Here is a 17,555-nt window from a genome sequence, read left to right as displayed (position 1 = left end):
AATAATTATTTTTTTTTATTAGTTGACTTATAATTCTTAAAATTTTGGGACATAGTTTACTATTTATCTACTAAATATCGTAAATTAGTATTAAATAATTCCTAAAATTTTGGGATATAGTTTACTATCTATCTACTAATCCGTAAATTAGTATTAAATAATTCCTAAAATTTTGGAACATAGTTTATCTTCTATCTACTAAATATCAAAGTTTTGTTTTGTTATAAAAATTAATAATAAATAAAGTATAGAAAAACTGTTTTAAACATGTAAAGATTCGTTTATTAATAAAAAATACTAAACAAATGACAAAAAATAAAAAATAAGTTGCTATCGTTATAAAGTAAGTTTATTTTGTTGGTGAAATGATAAAGTTTATAATTTTATTGTTTAAAGTCCATAACTTTTTTAAATATCCACATCATACTCATCCAATAAACTTTAATTTTAAAATTTTCGTTTTTGAAAAAGTAAAAAGTAAAAAATAGTAGGTGACTTGTAGGTACGTTTTAAACATCTTTAACTAATGTTAAATTTCATTTTTATAAATATTTAAAAAATCATATTTTTATAAAACAGTTTTTATAAAAAAAAAAATAGGATGTAAAAGTTTATATCTTTATTAACTTTATCTTTTTATTTAAGAAATACAAATTATTCGAAAAATCTATAATATTATATAATGATTTTTTCATATCTCGTGTCGTCCAACAGTTTTTTTTTATAGAAGGCACTAATAGATATATACGAAATCCTCGTGAAACATGACTGTTAAATTGAATAAGTTTAGTGTGCTTTGTAAATACAATCTTGAATTTACTCCAAACCAAGAGGTAGTTTTCATGTTTTGGCCATTCTTGGTAATCGAATTTATCTCTTTGGAAATAATCAAGTACGAACATGTAAATTATATAATACGAACATGATTAAGTACTAAAGTATATTAGTTCAATCGAGATGTAAATTATAAGTGCAATAAAATAACACAAAACATAAACTTCAAATATAAAATAAACTTTATTATTCATGGGATAGTCTATATCAAACAAAAACAACTGAAAATGAAAAAAAACATAAAAACACTTGATATATTTCATCTAAAATCTCTACTTTTTTATCCGTTTTTCTTGTTTGTGCTCGAATCAGCAGCATCATCTAATTCATCTTCTTTCTCATCGTCCTCAGAATCATCTAAATTTATAATCTCGACTCATTTCCATTCAGAGAGTCTCTTAGATCTTTTCTTTTGATTCTCATACTTCCGATCCTTAAAAAACAAAAATTTAATAAAAAAGTTAAAAAATGATTAAATAAATTTAAAAAAAGAACAAATATTGAATAAAAAAATTTAAAAAAGATTAAATAAATTTTAAAATTACCTCTTCACTAAATTGACGTTGAAGCTTAGACTTGTATGGACTGAACATTGCACCATAAGAAATAATTTCAACGCTATTATCACCATCATCCTACAATAAAACACCAAATAATAACGTAACGAACTTGTTAATATGAAAGATTATAAGCGAAAATATTACTTAAAAACTAACAAAAGCTTGTTCGATAACTGGGGTGTTTAAATTGGTGTGTTGAATCTGAAAAATCAAATAAGTTAGTATTCACATTAAAGTAAATAAAAGAAAACAATTATTCATTATTGTGATATAACAAAACTTATCATAGAACCGACCTTAGATTTTTCAATATCGCATGCTTGTTTTTTCGCATCAAGTGAATTCAGAACTGGCTCCATATTTTAAATCTGTTTCGCAATAGAAATGTAGAATTGTGAGTGTTTGCTATGTATTTATAGTAGTCCATTAGGGTTTAGTTTTAGATTGGTCATCCATTTATTTAGGAAGTTTGTTGTGAGTTTTAAGTTTTTAAAATAAGATGCACATATCCTGTTTAGTTTGTTGTGGCATGTTTAATAGCAAGTTTGTTGTGAGTTTTATCTATACTTACTATATTAAACATGCCACAACAAACTGACTCTGTACATGTAAAATTAGGGAATATTTTAGTTTATTAATGCCGTTCAAAATAAAAAACTTGGGTAAAAAACAAATGTTAATGTACGGTAGCTAGGTAATGGTCAAAGCTGGCTTGGGTAAAAAACAAATGTTGGCTTTAATCAATTGTACATTTACGCATCGGCTATTTGTACTTTATGAACGCACGGCGAAACTAAAAAAGGCAACTATCGAAACGTTTAAAAAAATGTGCCGATCGTCATGGTACCTTCGGATTTTTTTAAAACATTACGGGTTGTAATATATCGCAGGAATACATTAAAGAATTAAAGAGGGGGGGAGTGTAACTAATTACCCATAATTATGTTAAATGTCAAGGATTTAAATGTAATAGATTGAGGGACTAAAAAATAATTATGGTTTAAAAGACCACTTTACCCTCATTCTAGGGGTTTATTTATAAATAATAGGGGAAGAAGTTCTTAACTTTTGGGAATCCTTCCCTCATGTATTATAATATAGTATAGATAAAAAAAAACCATTTTGAGGACACTTGTCATCATATTAGGCCATGTTTTATAGATAAGTATTATTTTAGTTTAATTTTTTTTAATTAATTATAGACAATCATCCTACTAAATATTATTTAGTTTAATTTCTTATGGATAATTATTATTTAGTTTAATCTCCTTCTCATTTATAATATTATTTATTTAACTAATAGAGTAAATTACGATTTCGGCCTCTGTGGTTATGTCACATTTACTCTTTTAGCCCAAAAAGAATTTTTAACATCTGAGCCCCCAACGTCTTTTTTTCTAATCTTTTTGGCCCCTAACGTCTTTTTTCTAACCCTTTTGGCCCCTAACATTTAATGGATGGGGTTAGTGTTAGGGGCCAAAAGGGTTAGAAAAAAAGACGTTAGGGGCTCAGATGTTAAAAAATTCTTTTTTGGGCTAAAAGGGTAAAAGTGATATAACCACAGGGGCCAAAATCGTAATTTCTCTAACTAATATTATTTATCATTTATACATTTACGGAGTTTTAAATAATGGGTTAAATTTATTGAGAAATCGTTAACAAATTTTGCTACAACAAAATAATCTATTTATATCTATCTAAATTTTTATCTATACTATACTATATAATAAAACATTAATGTGTGACACATGTCGTTCATTGTAAGTATTTATTTTATGATATTCTCGCCTCACTTCCTAACTTATCTTATATTAATTAAATAAATAAATGAATAATGAGTTAATATTAAATTTTATCCTCCTTTAAATTTCGAATACCATTCTTCTATTTTTCTAATAAAATATTATCCGAAATATAAATTGTTAATTTAAAACATTTTAAATAAAATAAATTATTTATCACGAAAACCAAACTTTGTATTAATATATTAAATATTTTTATTTTCACTATACAAAATTACATTTACTAACTTTTTTTTATTATTTGGTATATAAAATTACATTTATTTAACTCGTGTAATAAATGAGGTTTTTTAAAGATGTATTATTTTATTATTTGGTAAAAAATATTACATTTATTCAACCCGTGTAATACATGTGGTTTTAAAGATATAATATTTTTATTTGGTATATAAAATTACATTAATTCAACCCATACAATATGGTTCTTATATATATAACTTTTTATTATTTAATATATAAAATTATATTTATTCAACCCGTGCAATAAAGGAAGTTTTTAAAGATATAATGTTTTATTATTTAGTATATAAATTTATTTACTCAACCCGTGTAATACACGGGTTATAACCTAGTTATAATATATAATATAGATATAATATAGATATGTTTATGAACCGGGCCTGTAACGTCTGGCTCCAGATATGGAGCCCAATAGCCAATAGGCCCTTGTGGCTTGTACTGTTTAACAATCTCTCGATAGAAGGTAGGCCCAGGCCCAGACGGCATGAACAACCATTTTAAGAGAATTAGACAAAGTAACATTCCCGGACGGTTTTTGAGGATATGAAACATGTTTCTTATTGTTTTAGATAAATCTTGGTGTAAAGTAACAATAGCAATAGGTTACCTCATGCATTTGAACTTGTACCTTACGGGCCCCTTTTTTGGTAACATAAAAGAACTTGATAGAAGTGTGAAAAAAAAGAAAAAAAAAAAACTTGATTTTGATTGTTTTAGACTTTTAGGCTACAATCGGTTTGGTTCTTGGTTTTATAGTAGTATAGATTCTTTAGATTCAGTGGTGGACCTAAATATTTTTTTACTAGAGAAAGATAAATTACAACCTTAAAGTGGTTGCAAGAATGGTAAGAACTTGTATGGCTACAAGTTCAAATAAAATAACTTTACATTACCAGAAAGTTTTTCTCGAAACTTTTGTACCATTTTAGGTTTATTTTAATTAAACATGATATATAGTATAAATAGTTAAATAGATCATGAGAACTCTTACGAGTTGCGGACCGTAAGAATTCTGATGGAAGTTCATGCTCCGGTCAGGTTTTATACAACCAGTTTTGGGTATAACTGCAAATTAAACCGTTCATCACGTTTTTAAACTCGACCGACAGAAAGTTTAAAAAGAATGATTTTAAAACTAAACCGATGACCAATTTAGACGATTTTATAGTTTGAATCTGAATCGTGAACACCCAGAGTTAGGGGTGTGCAATAACCGAAACCGAAAACTGACAAAACCGAACCGAAATTAACCGAAACCGAATTAACTGAAAGTCGGTTATCGGATATATTTTTCTTACCATAGGTTAACCGAAATTAACCGAACTGAACCATTTATTTTTTTTTTTTTTATAAATTTCTAGCTTTTATACCTCCATTTCATGTATTTTATGTTTTATACTTTCATTTCATGTAAGAATACCTCAATTTTCATTTATTTATACCTCCATTTCATGTATTTAAATCTATATTTCATGCATTTATACCGCCATTTCATTTATTTATTAATCAATTTCATGTATTTATATATCTATTTCATGTATTTATACCTCCGTTACATGTATTCTTAAGCAAAAATTTTAGCCCTTGTTTGAATTGATTATTAACGGAAAATTAACTGAACCGAACTGAAAACCAACAAATTAATTGAATTAACCGAACCGATTAATCGATGACTTCGATTATGGTTACGGTTACGGATAATACTAATAACCGAACCGAATCGAACCGAACCGTACACACCCCTACCCTGGGTATGCATATGAATTAAGGTATAAATTAATGATTCAAACTTCAAAATATTCTCACGTTCTTCACGAGTGTTTATTCTATCACATAATTTTGTGGAACTTTAGAATAAATAATTAGATAATTGCGACGCGTCTGAACGTGTAAACGGTTAATTAGTTGGTTTTTTTTGGTAGATACATGCTTTCGACTTCAAAGACATTATGGAGATACACAATTTCACGCGGTCTAGGTAAAAAAGCAAAGAGTATCATTCAAGGTTTGATGATGATTTCGTGTTGGTGTATCTGGAAAGGAAGAAATGAATTGGTTTTCAAGCAGTTTAGATGAAGTCCACAAGATATTTTAGGGGAGGTTAAAGCGAAGGGTTATGGGTGGGTTAGAAATAGAACTCCCAGTAATTATATTAGTTGGGTGGATTGGTGTAAATACCCATTGTATATATTGTAATTGTCGACTCTTTGCCCGTTTAGGTCGGGGGTGTTATTTTGTTGTTTGACCTTTTGTCCGTTTGAGTCGGTGGTGTGTTTTAATGAAGTTTATTTAAAAAAAAAAAATTGTTTTTTTGCAGGTACCGTTTTAGAAAAATAAACGTTGGTTGGTCAACAAGTAACTAACATTACACCAGTATATTATAATAACAATCACTTGAAACTTCAAAAAACAAAATGGATCAAATCAAACACAACTTCATTGAAGTCAACGGGCTCAATCTCCACGTAGCCGAGATCGGATCAGAGTCCTCACCAGCAGTGATTTTCCTCCACGGATTCCCGGAGATATGGTACACGTGGCGCCACCAAATGATCGCGGTCGCAAACGCCGGTTTCAGAGCCATTGTACCCGATTACAGAGGATACGGGTTATCTGATATCCCTGAAGAACCCGAGAAGACCTCTTTTTTTGATTTTGTCAAAGATACTGCGTCCATTTTGGATTATCTCAATATTTCTAAGGTATGGTGATCTTTGGTTGATTAGTTATATTGAGATTGTGGTGATATATTATGAATTTGTTGGAATAGGTGGAATGTTTATGTGACTGTTAGATCAATGAATTACTGAGTAGACCCCGAGCTCGTCAAGGCTCGAGCTTGGTTCATTTAACCTACGATAGCTCGAGTCTGGCTTTATTTCTTAAGCTCGAGTTAAGCTCATGAGTAGTTTTCCAAGCTCGGTCTCGGGCTTGGGCTTGGGCTTGTGTATTGTTTCTTAATTAATTTATATAACTATTCATATATCTATTATTTAATTATGTTATTATATTGTTACTATATAAATCATGGGCTCATCCTTGTGAGACAACTCGAGCTCGATAAGTGAAGCTTGAGCTCAGGCTTGTTTATTAAACAAGCTTTTTTTAGGTTCGGGCTCGTTAAGCTCAACTCAAATTGATCTTTTAGCGAATCGATCTCGACTAACTCATGAGCAGCTTAACTTGTTTACGGCTTTACACCCCTACTCCCAAATTACTTTTATGGTAATATTTCGAGATGCCTGTGCGTATTAGAATTAAAAAATAATCAATCGAAAAAACCCGTCATTTATCTTGTTATTTTAAAGTCTGTACCAGTCTGCTTTTTAATTTTGTTGACGTAGTCACATAATGATACATACTAAGGATATGTTTGTGTGAACATTGTTAGGTGTTTGTTATTGGTAAAGATTTTGGATCAATGGTTGGCTACACATTCGCCCTTTTCAACCCACAGAAAGTTGCAGCTATTGTATCGCTCGGTGTGGCTTTTAGGCCCCCTGGTTCCCGGGCTCATCAAGCCCTCCCCGAAGGCTACTACATTAACCGCTGGAAGGTACATTTTGCATATCCGTATTACATTCCATATGGGTCGTGTGCTCATATTCCCACTACATCAAGGATGGCTTAAATAGCATACATTTACAGGAACCTGGAAGAGCTGAAGCTGATTTTGGCCGGTTTGATGTTAAAACAGTGGTGAAGAACATTTACATTATTTTCTCTAGAAGTGAGATACCGATAGCCAATGAAAACCAAGAGATAATGGATTTGGTTGACCCGTCGACTCCTCTACCCTCTTGGTTCACAGAGGATGACCTTGCGGTATATGGGGATTTGTATCAGAAGTCCGGATTTCAAACTCCACTTCAAGTTCCTTACAGGTCATTATCGAACATATCATGTAGGTGGCAAAATGGGCAGAGGTTGGATAACGGGTCAAAATGGTGTCCAGTCAAATGGGTTGGGTTGACCGTTGACCTGCCAACACTTTCTTTAAATGTCATACATAAGTAACATAGTAGACATGTTTTAAAGAAAAAACTGTCATTATCAAACCTATCATCAAGAGAAGTTCTGGTACACTGTGGGTGACTTTTTAACTGTTTGACCTTTGACCCGTTTACGTTAATTGTTGTAGGATTTTAAATAGCAAAGTTGAAGTGTCAAAACAAGCTCCAAAAGATCTGAAAGTAGAAGCTCCAACACTATTGATCATGGGCGAGAAAGATTTTGTGTTTGGGTTACCTGGAACCGCAGAATATATAAGGAGCGGCGAGGTGAAGAAATACGTACCCAACTTGGAAACCATATATATTGCTGAAGGATCGCATTTCGTTCATGAACAATTTCCCGACCAGGTTAACCAACTCATCCTCAACTTTCTCAATTGCCACAAACATTAGTGAGTAAAGATCTCGGGTTTGAATCGACATATGGATGAATCTAAAAGACTGAAACTTGTTTTTATTATCTTTTAGTAATAATTAAATATAGAACTTAATGTAATACACATTTGAATTATGTCATCAATAAAATACAGAACTTGTTTGTGTAACAATAAACAAACTGGCCTGTTTTCTTCTTTTATCATATCATAATCGTATTATCATGTCATGTTATACATTTATTGATGTTGTGGCATCTATGCACTCTTTCTTATCGTTTCTTTATTCTTACTTATCCCGTCATGTTATGTAAAAAATCCTAATTTTTATTGCTATGTTGTTAAAGATATATCATTTCTCTTGATGTCTTTTTTTAACAACAATGTATTACACCTAAACTTACACTTGCAAGGTCTCTTGATATCTTAATCTGAACTTTCAAAAGAGGACGTAACAGAATATTAAACGATCAAAAGGCTGTAGAAGATGCAATGAGAACAGAGTTAAATCAACTTGATCAGAATGAAACCACAAAGCTAGAATACTGCAGATCCAGAACTGCACTTTATTCAAAACGATCCGGAAACAACTTACGATAAAAACTGAAACAACAAATTTCTATTGTCAATAATCACACGAATTGAAACAACAAATTTTTATCGTCAACAAATTTCTATTGTCATCTTTTGATGTTGATTGTGTATTTCTTGGATTGCGCGGCAGTTTGGGTTTCAGCCCAGTTGTTTTCTGTTTGAAGTTTGGAAAGATACATCTGGGCCCAGTTAGATTCCCTTCTAAATGAGATTTAGTAGCGTATTGGAATGAATTTTAAATGGTATTGGAATGGATTCTAAAAGGAATTGAAATTATGTTCCGTTCCCCCTCGTTGCTTTTGGGCGCTTTCCTGAGAACGAAGACTACAGAAACAAAGAGAACGGAAACGAGGAGAGGTTGATCAAAGTAGACTTTTATCAGAAGATGAAAGGAAAAATCGCACTAAATGAATGGAAATTGTTTTAGAACTTTGACCTAAAACAAAAGGGCAGAGTTGAATGGAGAATAGACAATGACAAAAGTTGGTGGAAAAAAATGTATCCGGGTTGACCTATTGCAAAATATCTTAATTATCATATAACATTTATTATTTTTGCAATGATTTTGTTTAGAGTAAACTGTCATTTCCGTCCTTGTAGTGTGCCACTTTCATCCAATTCTATTTTTCCCCTGTGAGTCCCTTAGGTTTAAAAATCTTGTCATTTTCATCCGGTTCTTTAAAATAGGATGTTATTCAATGATGGGATCCCCATCTTCAACATCGCACAATAAAAAATCTAAACCTTCAAATCGCATCAACCTTCAACATCATCGCATCACTGAACCTGCACATTTGCATCAGCCTTCAACACCATTCAATTTGCATCTGCCTTCAACATCAAAACCTTCAAATCGAATACTAACTTCAGAAAAAATATTAGCTTTCAAAGTCAAGAATTAAGTTCAATTCGCATATGGCATTTGATGTTAAAAAAAACTAACTTCTTCTAAATTCTTTTCAAAGTCAAACTATTAAGTTCAAAATCAAGAATTCTACATGGAATTTGTTCACCATATAATAACTAAATTCTTTTTAAAGTCAAACTATTTGTTTTTATTCTACATGAAATTTATCCACGAGTAATGCCTTGGAGTTTGTTCGCTTATTAAAGACTAAAAACAATGGCCTTGACAAACTGTACGGAAAATGTCCAGTGCTTTGCTGATCATTCATCCTACACCCAGCAAGACACAAGACGCTGAACAAAAAAATAGAACAAAACCGAAAAGGGGGCATCGAACATCATCAGGTCTTCGAACATTCCACGTTTTATCATCAATTGATATTTTTGATCAATAAAAGCTCTCCCAGATGTATTGATTTAGGGTCGTTTGGTGATGGTAGCCAAAGGTGGTCTAGAACCCGCGTATTTTTATGATGATGAACGGATGTATTTTGGTGATGGGCAAACTGTTTTAGAACTTGAAGGGCCAAATAATTTCCTCATCTTCCACTTCCTCTCCCGATGACCACAAACCCCTTGATGCAAATGGACCATGATGAATCAAAAATATCAAAATAAAAGGCAGACACAATATTTTGTACAAAATGGTTTCCAGCCCAAGATATGGTTCTACAAATATAAACATTTGCAGTGGTATATAACGTCCTATAAGTCTTGGGCTGGTCTGTCCTTGTTCCGATGATCAGCACAAGTGAACCAGATTAACTATAGAGTAAAAACAAAACACAAAATCCAAGTAGACACAAACTGAATATACAAGGTAACAGGAAGCCTGTACTGCCAGATCACTACCCCACGCTTTATAGAGCACCTCATCTCTGGCTCTATGAAATTCACTAAAAAAACATTTACTACATTAAACATGTAGAGAGTGAAGACTAAGTAAGGAAAATGAAGTGTATAAAAAAAATGTATAGTTAGATCAGAACATTTAACAACAACAACAACAAAAATACCCAGCAAGTCCCACAAATAACAAAGCTATTGGCGGGGTCTGGGAAGGGTGGGATGTAGACAAACCTTACCTCTATCCATATGGATAAAGAGGCTGCTTCCAAAAAGACCCCCGGCTCGAAACTAAACATCAAGCAAACAATGCAAAACTACAGATATAGCAATAGAAATCTACCAATCACAGAATAAGTGGTAACCGACTAATATAGTAGAATAGACACAACTATAGTCCCTAAAGCAATATATATATATATACACACACACACATACACACAAGATGATAAACACATGTAAGGTCCACCCGAAAAGTAGAATTTTTTTTTTTTTTTACCCCTAACCCAAAAATCTCAGACACCTCATTACTCTCTCCTAAAAATCTTTAACCTTAATCCTACGTCTCCACGAACTCCTATCCTGGACCATGTCCTCAGAAAGGTGCAACTCTAGCAAATCTTGCCTAATCCGCTCCTCCCAAGTTAGTTTGGGCCTTCCTCTACTCCTCCTACCCTCCACACAAAGGGTGTCTACTACTCTAACCGTTGCCGTCAATGGCCTCCTCTTCACATGCCCAAACCATCTCAATCTCCCCTCCTTAATCTTACTCGATATACTAGCCACCGCTAGCCTTTCCCTAAAAACCTCATTTCTCATACGCTCTAGCCTTGTGTGCCCACACATCCACCGTAACATCCTCATTTCTGCCACCTCCATCTTGCGTGTCTGCGTCTTTTTGATAGCCCAACAATCTGTTCCATATAACATAGCAGGTCTAACTGCAACCTTATAAAATTTTCCCTTTAATTTAGTTGGGAACCTCCTGTCACACAAAACCCCAGCGGCTGCTCTCCACCTACACCAGCCAGCTTGTATACGATGGGCAACGTCATTATCTATCTCCCCATCCTTTTGTACAAAATCATCAAAAACCATTTAATCTTCCAAATTGAGATAAAGAATCAAAAAGCATAAGTGGATCAAGACTCCTACCTATTAATGTGGGTATGTCTCATTGACTTATAAGTTATTAAAATTCAAAAAGAACATTGTGTTCCTTTATAGCAAGTATATTGTAAGACGTACTTCATGAAGAGAAAAAAAATGGATTGTTGATTTCCTCTGTGCTCTCAAGTAGATTCTTTTTAGAGTTTTTGGTTAAATAATCAACTAGTTTGTTTTTAGATTTTTTTCGTTAAATAATCATTATCTTGAACATCATGTATTTCTTTGAGTTAAACAGTATGACAATCATTAATTTCAAATGGTCTTTACGAACTGGTCTCCTATCCTAACACAAGTTTTATACTTTATAGTCTATAAAGTGACATTTAGCATTACAGTGGTTGTGTTTTGCTATTGTTTTAGGATTTGAAAAAAAAAATATAAGTTACTTTTGGGCTTTTTTACATATAAAGAACACTCAAAACTGCTATTAAAGCTACCAAAAACTGCTAGGTGTTTAGCCTTTTTTAAGTTAAAAGAATATAAAGAAATCCAGGAATATAACTACCAGGTGTTTAGCCTTGGAGGAGGGATCCGTGTAGTAATTCAGAGTGGGGACAAATCGGGGAACTAATGAGGCTTTCATGAAGACAGCTTAATGGGGATAAAGACATATCGAGACGGGCAAATGGGGAGAGGGACAGTTTTTCCGTGGCCTGTTACAGGAAGCAGTGGCGGAACCAGAACGATTTAGTTAGGGGGTCATCATAAGCTTATATTCTATACTGGTTCAAATTAGGGGGTCCATCTCTAAGTTTGTTCTTCAAAAACTCAAAATTTATAAATAAAAATTCAAAAATTTCCGGTGACCGGAGGGTCAACGGACCCTCTTGACCCCCCTCTGGTTCCGCCCCTGACAGGAAGGTTGTGATGGAAAAAATGTGCAGTTTGCAGCAAGATAAATTATTTTGTCTTTGGTTGGAACAGGTGGATCTTGCCAAAGATAAATTATTTTGTCTGGCGTGCTTTGCTCAACAAGATCCCGTCAAAGGAGGCGCTGGCTGTTCGGGTGGTGCACGTTGATAGTGATTTCTGCTGGAGGTGTGGGTGTTCACAGGAAACTGTTGATCAACTGCTCGTTTCATGCCTTTTCATGTGCATGGTCTTGTGGCGTATTCTGGTGTGGATATCGCTTCAGTCTTCGCCTCAGTCAACTAAATGGTCCTTCTCAGCCGGGATCAGTACGGGTCAAAGAATTGGAAGATGGTGATTGATGATGTTATTTTTTCGACTTTGTGGTGGATTTCAAAGGCGTTTAATAACATCATACCTGTGAGGACCTTAGTGGACAAAATTAAAGAAGAGTCTTTTTTTATCGTTAAAGTGTAGGTCGAAGTTTGGTAATTTAGATTGGTCAAGGTGGAATAATTTTCTTATTAACGATGTAATTATGTAATGTTGTTAGTTTTTGCTAGTCCCCTAGGTTCTTTCTTTTAATGGAATTTGTTAATAAAAAATTGTGACGGGTTGTAATTCATTTTAATTTAATTTTTTACCCTTTCCATTTAATTCCTATGTTTTGGCCTGTTACATATAATAGAATTACACATGTAAATAAATATAGTGTTTTAAATTCATTAACAATGCAGGTTCGACATTTTAATAGATCTTTTGGGCGTAAAAATCATTTTTCGCAAGATTAGAATAAATTCAAGGGTCGACTTTTTTTTGGGTTAAAATTGACAAGAGTTTTTTTTATTGCAACGTTTTTAAAACTCAACTCCGTGTATCACACGGGTAGCTAACCTAGTAAAATAATAAATCCACAAATGGGTTTCATCATCACTTGAAACCAATAAATTAATAAAACTCTGAGATGATTCTGTAAAACAAAAGTGATTCCACAAAAGTAATAAGAAAACAAATGATTCAATAAAAACAAAAGCTACTGAAAGAATTAAACGGATTCATTTATGGAGAAGTGGAATATCATAATTTACAAAGGCATTCAATAGATTTATTTCCAGTGTTCAACTTTCATTGAACCTATAAATTGATTAAACCCAGAAATCGAAAGATTGAAGTCAACGATGAACGATTCAACCCAGACGCAAGTGACGACCATAATTGCGATATTTGATTTGGGTATTAGAATGGTGGGTATTCAAGAAGAAGAAAATGGTTGGGTTTCGAGACGTGAGTTCAAGTGATGAAGATGTATTCAAGGGTACTTTTGTCATATAAGTTTCTACACATTCCAACTTCATTCAATTAATTCCAAATTCCAGTTCCTTTAAAAATATTTGGTGAACCAGACTACACCTGTGTTAGGATCGCAAAACACACACTTTACCACACACGTGCATACACATGTTTTGCACTTGCACACGGATGTTTGAAACACTAAAAAACACAAGAACAAAATGGCACATCTATGCCATTGTATTTAGATTAAAAAAATAAATAACTAAGCGTGCATGTAAACTAAGCTATCGCAAAGATTTGGACTAAAAAAATAAAAAAGTCAATATAAGATCACAAGTGTTTGAATGCGTTAAGAATCAAATGAAAATATATAATGTTGGTCAGTGTTGTTAATAAGACTATAACATGAACCTATCTAATTCCTCTTCAAGAGGAAAGTTAAAGTTGTACAAGATATCCTATAAGGAACATCTATTATTCTACTTTTCATACATAATCCATTGCGTCCTACATGATTTAATTACCTCACGCACCATGGAATGTGTCTCCTCTGAGAGATCATGTTCAATGACAAGTGAAATTCCTAGCAAAAGGGCATTTTTGTCAACAAAATAATGTGTTTTGGGGCTTTTAATTTGACATACGAGTTCGTTAAAGATGGCAACCGAAAATAAATTAGCCAAAGCAAAAAACCGACTAAAACCGGCTTCCTTGGCCATTGTATGGCGCTAAAAAATGTAAACGTGGGGGAGGAAGTTAATGCTCCCCATGAGATGTCAACATCCTAAAATGCATCTAAAAGCCGTTGAATTGGTCAAAAGGGATAACATGTGACCTGAACAATATACCATAAGTAATTTCATACTTAGACATTTTCCTAACATCAAATAAAACCAACAGTGGATGAACAAGAGTTTCTAAGGAGCAAAATAAATGAAAGATGACTACCCAATCAATGTATTTTGGCCTCCTTATGTCTCCTGAACCATGAATGATCCCACCCCCTTTGATCCAAGTGGACCGACCACGATGACTAAAAGATATCAAAATAAAAGGCAGACATACTATGGTTCTACAAATATAAACATTTGCAGTGTCCTTATAAACATAGTTAGATCAGAAAGAAAGAAATCATCAAAAAAGCACAAGTGGATCAAGGCTCTACTATTAAATGTTTGCCTCTACTATTGAATCTATTATGAATAATAATAAAATCATCAAAAAAGCACAAGTGGATCAAGGCTCCAACGGCCTACCAATTGATTTCAAGAATCATGTACTCCCATGAACAAAGATCATAATGGCTGGAAGTTTTACCATAAGAAAAGTACCAAACCTTATCTTGAACACAGGATGAATTATAAATGATTCACATAATTACAAAAACGACAATAATCTTGGAACAATGGACAAATACTAACTTTGCTAATATGAATAATTAACAAAAAAAAAATATGAAAAAAATATTATAACCTGCTTGTATGCTTCAAAAGCCTTCCGTCCTTAACCATCCACTTTGCTATTTGGCCATTACCTTTTTTCATAAATGTAATAACAGGCGAATCAAAGAAGAATTAGCGTTTCCATGTAGGAATACACATTATAATAAATAGTCTTTCTTTCATTAATCCCAAGATTATTGATGGATTTAGAGTAGGGTTCATAGGCAGCAAGTATGTTGGAGTAGGGTTCATAGGCAGCAAGTATGTTGTTAGCGGAGCCAAGATGAGTTTGCAACACAATTAATGGTTCACCTGTCTTCCGAAATCCCACTACACGTATTAATACATTTGGTGGGTGAGTACTGATAGTGTAGAGCTTCTGAAACGATTTTGGAACACCATCCACTATCATCCATACATGGTAAACTCGTTTATTGGCCTCATGACAGACTTCAACCACAACAAGGGACTCCCTTAGCTTATCCATGGACAAACTACATTCATGGTGGGCTAAACCATCCGGAAGGTTTACTTCTCCAAACTCTTCACTTGTCATATCAAACGAGATAATCAAACCACAAGTCGTAAATGTAGCATAATCCCAAGTAAGCCAATAAAGACATCCATCTACAACTACCGGTAACCCAAAAAAAATTAACTGTTACTCGGGAGATTGGTGCTATATGGACTTCTCCAAGCCCTTGTGCTTAAAGTAAACACCTCAACTTGCCAAGGGTTTAAACTTTCAGAACGTGTGACGGTGACAATCTTAGGGTTTGTAGTCTCACGACTAGGGCTGTAAACGAACCGAACGAACACGAACAAGGCCTTGTCTGTGTTCGTTCGTTAAGGAAATAAATGTGTTCACGAACGGTTCATGAACACTTACCGAACGAGATTTTATGTTCGTGTTCGCGAACGGTTCACGAACACAAACAAACACAAATAAATTTGGAGAACGCGACAAAGGATAAAGATAGATAGCCCAGAGAGTAGCACTCGAACTTGAATCCCTTATTGTGGAACGGAGGTCGATCGTATTCGCCGATGTAAATAATAAGAAATGAAAGAGAAATAATGCATAAACAAGGTGAAAGTGGGTTTCCTAGTTTAATTGTTAGGGTAATAAAATATATAGAAGTTTAATAATATGAAAAGTACAAATAAAATATAAAAAAGTACAAAGATCTTCAATTAAAACACAAACATACGAACATAAACGAACGCAAATCAATGAATGTTCATGAACATGTTCACGAACACCTTACCGAACGTCCACGAACACAATCGAACGAACGAGACCACTGTTCATGTTCGTTCATTTAACTAATTGAACGAAATTTCTTGTTCATGTTCGTTCGTTTATTAAACGAACGAACATAAACGAACTTCCCGCGGAACGGTTCACGAACTGTTCGCTGAACGTTCGGTTCGTTTACAGGCCTACTCACGACAAACCCCAAACCCTAGAGCGGTTCGATATGCGTTCAAATCTGTCACATGAGGCACATCGACAGCAACCGCTTTTCTAATACTAGGATTCCAAATAACAGCCCTGTCTCTGGGCGGATGACGACGTTGGAAACACAGCAAGCCGTGAGAGCTGCCGACTAAGATCACATGATTTTCAAGGTCGTTAACCAATGGGGGAACAGTCACACAAACTCTGTGTTGGGGGAAACTATCATCATCAACCAATGAAACATATTCTAACTTAAAATCATCTGGATTTTTATACCTTACAAGCAGATGTTGCTGCTGGCCAGTATAATGTGCAATGAAATCAGAGCTGTGGATCCGAGACTTCCATGATTTGCAGACCGATTGGAATCGAATCAACGATTTTAGAGGAAGCGTCTTCATGATTTCCGACTGGATTTCGAAGGGTATGTGGTCTGACATATTTTGATTTTGGATTGTGGAGAATTCTAGGGTTTACAGAGAGCAGAACGACGACGTATGAATGTTACTTTAAATAAATCGCCTTTTTAGTTTGTTGGGCTCAAGTACTCAGCCCAGCAGCTAGCTAGTTAGGGCAGATTACTTGGGCCTGGACAATTTTGAAGTATGAACCTCACCCGAATGCAAATGCAAATACAAGTCAAGAAGTTATTATGTTGTACATTTATTCGTATTTTGATCTTATCATGTTTATGTTATTATCTTTATCGCTCACCACATCATGTGATATTTACCTATACCACTTATACCTTGGTGATTCCGTTTGGTGATGTTCCGGCGTCTCTTCACTCTTTCTTATCACATTGTATCTTTCTCATGTGTGTGAAACACATCTTATTTTTTCTAATTGTTTGATAAAATATATATTATCTTTTGTCTTGATGGTTTAATCTTAACATTTTTTTTTACAATCAAAGTTCAACCATGAGGTTGTTCACCATCCACGTAGGGTTACTCGTATGTGTCGAAGAACATAGGTGTCCATAACACCAAGGCGATGAAGTGCAAAAGCAGTCCATCATTATCATTGCATTGTTTCCGCTTATGCAACAGACCAATCTCAATGTGAATGTTTATTACCCGACACCACTTATGCAGTTATGCCACATAGATGACTTCACTTACGCCTCATGGGAGGCCACATATCTCACCATACACTATATCACTCACT

At 33.8% G+C, this 17,555-nt stretch overlaps 2 protein-coding genes and 1 long non-coding RNA gene across 3 annotated transcripts; 1 reads left to right on the top strand and 2 right to left on the bottom strand.

Annotated features, from left to right (window-relative positions):
- Positions 1–5,783: 5,783 nt before the first annotated feature.
- On the top strand, positions 5,784–8,062 carry LOC110871759 (AB hydrolase superfamily protein YfhM). Its single transcript, XM_022120489.2, has 4 exons — positions 5,784–6,138; positions 6,828–6,992; positions 7,085–7,320; positions 7,578–8,062. Exons 1-4 carry the CDS (start codon positions 5,851–5,853, stop codon positions 7,840–7,842), a joined length of 954 nt encoding a protein of 317 aa, XP_021976181.1. The 5' UTR covers positions 5,784–5,850; the 3' UTR covers positions 7,843–8,062.
- A 2,329-nt stretch (positions 8,063–10,391) lies between these two features.
- Positions 10,392–11,303, bottom strand: LOC110869410. Its single transcript, XM_022118666.2, has one exon. It carries the CDS (start codon positions 11,265–11,267, stop codon positions 10,707–10,709), a length of 561 nt encoding a protein of 186 aa, XP_021974358.1. The 5' UTR covers positions 11,268–11,303; the 3' UTR covers positions 10,392–10,706.
- A 3,410-nt stretch (positions 11,304–14,713) lies between these two features.
- Positions 14,714–17,057, bottom strand: LOC110871758. Its single transcript, XR_004880927.1, has 2 exons — positions 16,662–17,057; positions 14,714–16,589 (listed from the first exon to the last, which is right to left on the bottom strand). It is a non-coding gene; the product is annotated as an uncharacterized LOC110871758 (long non-coding RNA).
- Positions 17,058–17,555: the final 498 nt, after the last annotated feature.

This window comes from Helianthus annuus, chromosome 15 (genome assembly GCF_002127325.2).
Source record: "Helianthus annuus cultivar XRQ/B chromosome 15, HanXRQr2.0-SUNRISE, whole genome shotgun sequence".
In the NCBI taxonomy this organism is placed as follows: Eukaryota; Viridiplantae; Streptophyta; class Magnoliopsida; order Asterales; family Asteraceae; genus Helianthus; species Helianthus annuus.
This window is presented reverse-complemented; position numbering and strand designations above follow the sequence as displayed.